General features: G+C 34.2%; 1 protein-coding gene across 1 annotated transcript; it reads left to right on the top strand.

Annotated features, from left to right (window-relative positions):
- The first annotated feature begins 1014 nt into the window (after positions 1-1014).
- On the top strand, positions 1015-1968 carry LOC114194948 (protein FAR-RED IMPAIRED RESPONSE 1-like). The gene has a single exon (XM_028085351.1). The coding sequence runs from the start codon at positions 1015-1017 to the stop codon at positions 1966-1968; it is 954 nt and encodes a 317-aa protein (XP_027941152.1).
- Positions 1969-10995: the final 9027 nt, after the last annotated feature.

The following is a 10995-nucleotide window of genomic DNA, read 5'->3' on the forward strand; positions in this document are numbered from 1 at the left end:
TGCGCTCATATTTTTTCAATGAAGAAGCTTATAACCAAGTTGCAACAGTGTTTCAATCAAAAATTACTGTGGTGTTTGATGAGCATGGTCGCCCATTTCCAAGCATTTGATTCAAAGTCACGAGCAAAAGTTGCAGCAGTAATGTGCCTCATAAACTGCTGTGTGGACTCCTGTCTTCCTGCCACACGGTTCATGATCACAGCTTGATAATTTCCTATTGGACCAGGGATCAAAGACGTGCTTCCATTGCACCGTCGCATGAAGCTCTACAGCTCTGCTTCGTCTAAGTCCAGAGACTCTCATTCTTCCATTTTCTCTGATGCAATATCACCCAATTAAACCACGTTCAAGCTGGAGCTGAAGAAAATCTCTTAAGTCTGTGTGATGCAGACTTCCTAACCAAAATACCCTTGCAAACTGGTTATTTAAGTGATGTGACATTTTCCCACTCTAAAGACTGCCCCGTAACACTTCTTCTATGACTTTTTAAAAAGCCACACACACCCGTCCTGTCAGTTATCACCATTTAATTGCATTCATTGCAATGAAGGGCATGATCTAATTTTTCTACTTACAAAAAATTAAAAATGCATAAACATCATTAAAGCCTCTCTAAAAGTAGATTAAAGGTGGAATTAATGTTGAGCGACTAACAGGGGCTGACATTTTGGCCACCATTGAAGACGTAAGAGAAGAAATTAATACCAGCTTTTACTTCCACCAACAACCAATTGGACCACTTAAAATGGTGCGTTATAATCTTCTTATTGTCTCCCATATACGTTATACTAATTATGTAGTTTTTTTTGCTTATACATTCTGAAATGCAATCCTAAGCTTATTGAAATATTATTTCTGAAATCAAATGCTACTTACATGCTACCTTCATATAAATCACAAACAGAGTTTTAAACTTATAAACAAAGAATAAAATTCCTAAACTGATCCAATGGTCATTGGGATGGTGGAGTTATGGATGAAGTAAACTGAATGTGAATTTACTTTGATGAACAAATGCAAAATGGTGAACAGGATGACCTAATATGCTTGGACGACATAACTTTACTTGATGAAGACTGTGGACTAGGCACATTCGATGCGGATAAAACGTCTGATAGTGCTCAAGTCATTAACAACACTGAGGAAGGTGTTGTGCCCACTACTGGAATGCGATTTAAAAGTGTAGAAAAGGTTAAGAGTTTTTACAAGCAACATGCTGTGAAATATGGTTTTGGTGTTCGAACTCGTACATCAAAAAAGGATGACAATAACCAGTTGTGTTACATGAAATTAGTTTGCTCAAGGGAAGGGAAGTATGTGTCCCAAATCCAGCCAGAATTGAAGACCCACCCAACCCAAAAAAGACAATGTTCAACATGCTTAACAACAGTAAACAAATCAGAAGCATGGATACTAAGCATTGTGGTTCATAATCACAATCATGACATTAGTCCAACCAAATCAAGGTTAATACGTGAAAATAGAAGATTGAATTTGCAGGCTCAGCGAACACTTGATATTAATGACGAGGTTGGTGTACGTTTGAACAAGACATTTAGGTCCTTGGTTGGTCAAGCAGGAGGATTTGTCAACTTACAGTTTCTTGAGCGAGACATAGGGAATTACATCGAGCAGCAAAGAAGAGCTTTTGGCAAGGAGGGAGATGGCCAGGCTTTGATTCAACATTTCTCAAGAATGAGAGAGTTGAATAATTCCTTCTATTATGAAATTGACACTGATGCTGAAAATATCATCATTGATGTGTTTTGGGCAGATGCAAGGAGTAGAGTTGCGTCAGTGGACTTTGGTGATGTCATATCATTCAACACTACATACCTCACCAACAAATACGACATGCCGTTCGCACCCTTCTTTGGTGTTAACCATCATAGCCACTCAATTCTACTTGGATGTGGGCTGGTCTTTGCAGAGGATGCATCAACTTTCACATGGCTCTCTCAATGCTGATTGAGGTGCATGGGGAACAAGGCACCAGATGGCATCATAACTGACCAATGCAAAGTAATGAAAAATGTTATTGCTGTTGTATTTCCCAACACCAAGCATCGTTGGTGTTTGTGGCACATCATGAAGAAAGTCCCCGAAAAGTTGGGTGGATTGACAATATACAAGACCATAAAACATGTTTTGAAAGAATTGGTGTACAAGTCCACCTCGACAATTAATTTTGAGCTTGGTTGGGAATAATTCAGATCCAGTTTCGACTTACATCATAACAAATGGTTTTCTACGCTTTACGCCAAAAGAAATATATGGGTTCCTTGTTATTTGAAGTCTCAATTTTGGGCTGGTATGTCCACCATTCAAAGAAGTGAGAGTATGAATGCCTTCTTTGATGGTTTCATAAATCCAACCACAACATTAAAACAATTTGTCGTCCAATATGACAATGCGCTACGGTCGAAGGTAGAGAAGGAAATTGAAGTCGATTTTGCTTCCTTCAATACCACCTTACCTTGTGCCACTCAATCATTAATTAAAAGGCAGTTCCAGGAAGAATACACTCATGCAAAGCTAGCTGAAGTTCAGCAAGAGCTAAGGAGAAAGATCAATTGCACTATCAAAAGTTGTGAATGTGATGAAATGTATTCAAAGTACATGGTTAAAGAGGAGTGCATACGTAATGGACAAAGTCATGACAAAATGAATGAAGTTGTTTTTGATAAAGTCATGCAACAAATTGGTTGTACTTGTCATTTGTTTGAATTTAGAGGTATTTTATGCCGACACAGCTTTCTTGTACTAGCACAAGAAGAGGTCAAAAGTGTATCACATTACTACCTATTGAAGAGGTGGAGCAAATGCATTCAACGAAGACACTTACATAAAAGCGTCATACAAACATAATAAGGATGATCCCCATGTCGAGAGGTATGACTTCACGTGTAAGAGATTTTACGAAATTACAGAAGTTACATGTAAATCTAAGAATGGGACAAATTTTGTGTTAACCCAACTTGACTCCATGTATACAACTCTTGACTTACCTATACTAAATATAGCAAGTCTTCCTTCCCAGAAGGGGAAGGAAAAATTAACCCAACATCAAATGCCGATAACGAACAACATGGTACGAAGCCCTTCACATGTTAAGAGGAAGGGTCGACCCTGAACAAATAGGCTTCAATCAACAGTGGGAAAGGTTTCCAAGAAACAAAAATGGAGGGCAGCATTGAATAAATCGACAAGGAATCTTGATGTAAGTAATTCATGCACATTATAAACATATTTAGACAGATTGAATTAGAATTATTTCATTACACCCAATTTATGTTCTTACATTTTGTACCAGGTTACCCTTAATATGGAAAGTGGAGCGCCCACAGTTCAGCTACCCACCACCATGGGTAATTCAAACAACCTATTATCACTCTCACCTTCCACATGTTTTATGTCTCTCCTAGCATCATTAGAGCACAATATCGATACTCAAATATCTACAAATGAAGACATCATTAGGTAATATATCACGCTGTTGTTATTTATTAAGATCCAAACCATTGAACATATGTCATGACTTTAGATTTTCGATGCAGAAATGAATGACAGCATTTGGAGGGTTATTTTGTACTGTCTTTCTGGACCTGTTGTATATGTGTCATTAAGAAATGGTGGATGAAGGTTGAATTGGTGGATGAAGATTGTTTTTGCAATTCTGTTGTCATGCCCATTTTTTGTATCAGACATTAACAACAGATATTATTTCCCACGTAGTTTAGCACATACGTTTTCGATGCAGAAATGAATGACAACATTTGAAGGGTTATTTTGTACTGTCTTTCTTGACCTATTGTATATGTATCATTAAGAAATGGTGGATGAAGGTTGAATTGGTGGATGGAGATTGTTTTTGCAATTCTGCTGTCATGCCCAATTTTTTGTATCAGACGGTAACAATAGATATTATTTCCCACGTAGTTTAGCACATATGTGTCTATAGGTTTGTAGATAATTTCATGTCTGCACTTTGTTACAATCTTTTGGATTTACAGCTTCTTCACATAGTATGGTCGTATACCTGACATAAAGAAAACAATGTTAAACAAAAAAATTATGTTCACTCCAAACAACATTAAATGCTAAGTTTTTTTTGTGTCTGATACTTTTTTGAACTTCAATATGGATTTGAATAACAAATGACACATACAAATTCGCACTTACGGACTCACAAGTTAGCACATAAATTGCACCCTTTTAATTGGCAGCACAAACAACATTTGTTTAAAAATCAGTCACCTAGGTTATCAGTACTCATGTTATTGCTTTGCACTTACAAAACCATTTAAGGTAGGCAAAACCATGACCATATATCACTGTTAACTAATGCAGGATTGAGAAATATGAGAATTACTTGGCTGCTGAAAAAATCAACATAACTGAAAATAAAGTATTCATGCTTAGCAGTTATTATGTCACGTGTTAGCACATAAACTGCAAACTCTTAATTTGCACCACAAACAACATTCGTTTAAAAATTAGTCACCTGGGTTATCAGTACTCATGTCATTGCTTTGCACTTACAAAACCAATCAAGGTAGACAAAACCATTACAATATATAACTGTTAACTATTGCAGGATGCATGGCTGCTGAAAAAATCAACATAACTGAAAATAAAGTAGTGTTGCTTAGCAATTATTAATGCACGGGTTAGCACATAAACTGCACCCTATTTGGCACCACAAACAACATTCGTTTAAAAATCAGTCACCTAAGTTATCAGTACGTGTGTCATCGCTTTGCACTTACAAAATTAATCAAGGTAGACAAAACCATTACAATATATCACAGTTAACTATTGTAAGATGGAGAAATATCAAAATTACATGGCTGCTGAAAAAATCAACATAACTGAAAATAAAGTAGTGTTGCTTAGCAGTTATTAAGGCACAAGTTAGCACATAAATTGCACCCTCTTATTTAGAACCACAAACAACATTTGTTTCAAAATCAGTCACCTGGGTTATCAGTACTCATGTCATTGCTTTGCACTTATTAAACCAATTAAGGTAGACAAAACCATTACCATATATCACTGTTAACTATTGAAGGATGGAGTACAAATATTATTAAAGCCATTTTGGAAAAAATATGTTATTCTTGTAGAATACCTGACAGCAGAATTTCACGTTGCTCATTCTCAATCTTTCTTTCCTTTGTTACACATACAACATCATTCCAATCCATTAAACAACATTCAATAAAGAACCAATAAAAGAACCACATTCAATTGTCAATAAACAAATTAAGAATATAATTTTAATTCTTCTTCTAAACATTACTTCTATAAATTCATAATTCATCCACAACTTACACAAATTAAGGGTACCACAACTAATTTACTCTATGTTTAATTAAATCAAATCTAACAACACTACAAACATCCAACAACTTCTAACTACTTCACTTCCTTCTCCTTGCATAAGTCATAAAAGGAGTTCGTATGGCTATGCTCTTGAAATGTTGCCTCGGTTCTTCCTTCAATCTGTGGTACAAATTACTACTTTGACCTTCATCTCGTTGTATGTTCGCACCAACTTCTTCAGCATGTTGCTGTGCAGGAGTCCTTTCAACAACCTCAAACCTCTTTTCCTGCCCATATTCATCAAATTCTTCCTATCCTCATAATTATGTGGTTCAGCGGGAAGTTCCTCTTTCAAAATCTTGTTGGATGTATCATTCATTATGACTTTAAACTCCTTCATTGCCTTCTACAGTTCCATAATCTCAACTTCTTGTTTAGATATTTCTTGTCTTCTTCGTCTTCATCGTCCTCAAATTCATTAAATGTTCCTTGTCTTCTTCGTCTTCATCGTCCTCAAATTCTTCACCATATTTATCAAAACCTTCGTGCACAAAAGGATGACAAAGCTCAGACTTTTATACACCTACCTCCATCACAACCTGAAACATTACACCAAAAAATTGCTGCATACAATTTATGTCAATACCTATAAGTAACTACTAATACTAAATCCATTTTCATACCTTGTTATTCAAAGCACTACTTATTTTTTCCTCAGCCACTTTCATATCCATCCATTGCAATATTCGGGGGAACATTGTGCTTGACTTTCCAACATCACATTTTGGAATCAAAAAGTGCTCAAAAGCCCAAATCTAAACCATCTCAAAATCAATAAAATTAAATGAATACATTTCTTCCTATTTCAAACAATACACATCTAAATTCAAACGAATTCATTATAAATTACCTGTAACAAGTACATACAACCAACAATTTAGAAGTGTCTCTTCTTTCCTTTGTCCTGTAAGAACATGGATGCATTGCATATGCTCCCAACTAACTGTTCATAAACAAGTTCACCCCAACTGTATTTGCCAAGACCACTAAGGTCATCAACAATGGTAAACAACATGGGAAAAATTGTTCTCTTGCGACTTGGAATAAGGAACTCTGATATTCCCAAAACAATATATAGCCTATAGTAATCCTCCGGGCTAACCGACTCCCTACATCTTTTTAGAAAATCATATAACATCTCAACATCAACAATTTCATTATTCAATAATTTCCTACACTTGCTCTCCACAAAAACGTCATCTAACTTAATACTATGACTAGCAACCCGTAATCTGAGTCCCAAACAAGAATCCAATAAAGATAAACGAACAACTTTATTACTTATGATAACCCCCCCTCCTTTCAACCCACACACTGATCAAGGAACTAAGAAGTTTCCTACTCATTTTTACATTTCTTTTCAACATCAAAAACCATTCAAATGGTGTGTCTTCAATTACGGACCTTTTGATGAAGGATTGACCCCAACCAAGGATGGACACACATGCTTAAGAAGACTAAGCATGTTTAGAAAGGAAGTTCACTAATCCTTCATCTCTTTCATTAGTGTTTGTTATTTTTGATTCCCTAAGTTGACTTAGTTGAATCAACTTTAGTTGACTTGTTGACCTTTGACTAGGTTTGACTTGTTGACTATAGTTGACTTAACTTAAGCCAACATGTTAATCTATGTTTATTTGCTTTGTAGGTTAATTAGGAGTAAGAAAGCAATGCTAGGTGGCGCATGGTGATTAGGGAGCATATATGATGTGGCGGAGAGAGTAAAGCAAAGGCATAAAGCATAAAGAAAAAGGCATAAAGCAAGTATACATATGTACCTTTGGTCTCCTTTGATTTTAGCACACTTTGACCACTTTTTGGAGACATATGAGACACATTCTTTGTCTCCTTTTGTGCTAGAACGAAATTATCCTTGCACACACCATAGTTATTAGCTCTTTTGTCTCTCATTTTTGTAACCTTATTTGACCTAGTTTCTAGAAGCTAGGGTTAAGTTTTTGTAGAGACATCCTTAGGTATCTTTTATTTGTTTAGAGGCCCCTAAACTCTTCTATATAAGGGGTGCTCCTAGACATGTAAAAGGATTGAACATTTTGAAGTAAAAACACTCTTGTGTCTCAACAATTTGTAAGAGTTTCCTCCCTTGGGAGTGAATACTTTTAAGCCTTATCTTGCATAGCAAGTGGCGGCACACATCCACTCATCTTCAAGGTTGCCATGGCTTTTAGCCTAGCCTTGTAGTGGCGTGCTTCTCACATTTTTACCATTTCTTTCCTTTCCAATTTATGTTTTCTTCTTCCTTTAATTGTTCTTGGTTTTTTATAGTTTATGTGCCTTCCATTTCCTTTTTGTTTTGAATCAATCCATCATCTTCTTCTCTTAAGCTTTGTGAAAGGAACCTTCACATCTAGATAGCTTGCTATCTTAATGTCCAGTGGGGATTTCACTTAGCTTTCTTAATCAACTCACACCATATTCAATGATCTTAAAAAGGAACCAGATAATCCTTCATCACCTTTGTTCTCCACTTAAATATTTATTTAACGAAGCAATGTACTTGGTCCGGCAGCAATGCCCAAAAGTCTGCACATATGCATCAACAAAACTTATGAAATGTCATTGTACATGTTAGTCAATAATAACCAAAATTTAAGTCTTCACACCTTCAACTCATGCTTCTTCTGACCACCGCATTCCCTGCTATCACTATAATTAGCCATGACACTATCACTTTTGTAAACTACTGTTGTCACGTCCTGCCATTTGTGCATTCACATACTAATAGGTTAGCACTTACAAACTCATACCTTACCACTTCAAAAATGATACCTTAACACTTACAAACTCACAGCTTAGCACTAACAAACTAAAAGCTTAACACTTAAAAAATGATAAAAATAAATTGATAGGTTAGCACTTACAAACAAAGAGGTTAGCACTTATATTATAATAGCTTACCATAAATGCAATCCATATCACCTATCAAGAAATGCAATAACAATGGACATCATATGTGCCAACATGTAAGCATGCTTTAGCACACCAAATATTTTTTCCCACTTAACATAATTTCGAACCAATCATGATATCTGTAAAAACAATTACCCCACTCACAACTCTGTTGTGCAAACATTTTAAATATTCATTTCCAAATCATTACTGCAAAGTTTGTGCAAAAGTCATTACCTTGCCTTAGCACTTATATATTAACAGGTTAGCATAAATTTTCAACAATCACTTTGCTTACCTCTTCAATAACACTCATTTAAAAAAAAAAAAATCAAAACTTTATCACATATTTATTGTAACCAAAAAAATCACTCCTTTCCAAAAACATCAACAAATTTCTCGGAGTGGGTTAACCCAAAAATTTTTGTGCTCCACCAAAACAGAAAGGGATGACCACGGAACAGAGCAACGACCATGGATAAAGAAGAAAATTATAGGGCTCACCAACAACACACATACGAAACGACATGGAGGACGAAAAAACAGTGTGCAAGCACGAAAACGATACATGTAGATGGTTTAACGACTAAATGCTCACCATCACTACTCCAACCACTTCCACTACGTGCTTTGTAACTCCTCTCTTCCTTTTCTCAGTTCCTTCTCTCACTGATTCGCTCTCTCTCACCCCATTCTCTTTCAGGTCTGTAAATCTCGCTTCTCTCACTTCAACCACTGCTGCTTCTCTCTCTCTCACTTGTTTCTATTTCACTTCTGTAACTCCTTCAAACCACCAATCACTCTTTCCTTCTGTGGCCTTTTTTTAAAAAAAATTAAAATCTCTCACTGTCACGTAAGGTAGTGAGAGAAGTTGTCAAAATTGGTTGTTAAAATATCATTATTGTATTTTCTTTCCTTTTCATTCTAATAATGTGACTAATGAGTGTTTGTGTTAAAGTTTTAGTGGTTGACATATGTTAATAAGATTAATGTCATCCAAGGTAATATACTGAATAAAATGGTGAAAAATTATTCTATTTAGAGTTTGTCTTAGTGTAGTTAGTTGGTATGAGAGTTTGGAGATCAGATGATGTATGCTTTTTTTTTATTAAGGGCTTAATGATTATATATTATATTGAAACCAAGGAGCATAGCAGTTGTTCATAAATATATATACTTGTATAATAATTTGGACAATTCTAATTTTTTTCATATATATATGTCATGGTGGTTTTGGCATTATTATATTATATTATATTATATTATATTATATTATATTATATATATATATATATATATATATATATATATATATATATATATATATATTATGTATATTAAAGTTAAAATATTGTGGCTTTTGGTTTTGATGGTTTTTCTATATAGGTTTTGGTTATGATGGTTTATTATGGCTTTTAAATTATTGTAATATATTAAGTTTTGGGTAATGCTGAAAGTGTGGAGTTGTTGGGTTTAGTAGTGTAGAATTAATTTTAGTAGTTAATTGTTGTTAGCATATTCAAGATATATTATTCGAGATATATATGGATGTAGGAATTTTATAATATGTATTATTATATATATTTTTTATATTTAAGTTATCTACGAAAAATTGTGTAGGTAAATTATCTATGAATATTTTCGTAAGTAAGTTATCTAAGTAGAATTTTGCAAATATATTATCTACGAAAATTTTCGTAGGTAAGTTATCTACCAAATTCTTCGTAGGTAATTCGAATATTTTTCCTACGAGCTACTTTCGTAGATAATTATCTACGTCTTTCTTTCATAGATAATATTCGTAGATACGCTATCTACGAAGTATGTTTTCGTAGATAAAGTTACCTACCAGCTCAATACCTAGGAAATTTGGTTCGTAAGTAATTCGTAGATAAAAACGCATTACCTACGAAAACAAAACATTACCTACAAAAAACTAGCGTAGATAATAAGCTGATTTCTTGTAGTGTACCCAAAATAGCATAAATAGCTAGGAAAAACTATGCAGATAAAAGAATTATCAATATTCCATAATTATATGACCCATTATATTTCATAAGTTTGCATCCTAGTTAACTTCACACTAAAATCCCTCAATCAAAATGCAGACTTAAGTGAGTGTGTATTGTACTTTGCTCGAGAATTTTGTGAAGAAAAGTAACATTAACTATTTTTTCAAGAGATTCTTTTTGGTGTGATTTTTCCTTTGTCTAATGAATCTACTTTACATACAGAAGTAGTAAACATTCTTTATAACATAGAATAAACATGTGTGTTTCCAATTTGGTACAAGGTTAGCTAGTTTTTATATGTTTATCGTCTAAAAAATTCGTGCTTTATCAAACGTAAAATATGGTTGCACAACTTTGTATCATCTATTAAACGAACACTTGTGTCTCTCATGATCTTTTATGTATTAAACCATTATCTTTACGACAAAGCATAGTCATGTTTGTATGCTTAGCTTATTTTAGCAATTAATAAAAATTATAGGGGATTGAACTTTTCTCTAACAAAACAATTTCTCTAAGAAGACATTTTCACAAAACTATCTTTTTAAGTATAAAATAGAAAAGTTAAATGATAAAGAAATTTACGTAAATCAATTTTCTTAATGTTGGCTTGTTTAAAGCACTTAAACTATGTTTAGTTCTTGATCAACTTGATCAACTTTCACTAAAGTATATTCTCGATACAAGT

Source organism: Vigna unguiculata, chromosome 8, assembly GCF_004118075.2.
Source record: "Vigna unguiculata cultivar IT97K-499-35 chromosome 8, ASM411807v1, whole genome shotgun sequence".
NCBI lineage: Eukaryota > Viridiplantae > Streptophyta > Magnoliopsida > Fabales > Fabaceae > Vigna > Vigna unguiculata.

What these genes read in the sequence shown, in the direction of transcription:
- LOC114194948 (XM_028085351.1), top strand. Translation starts at nt 1,015, where the DNA reads ATGCAAAATGGTGAACAGGATGACCTAATATGCTTGGACGACATAACT.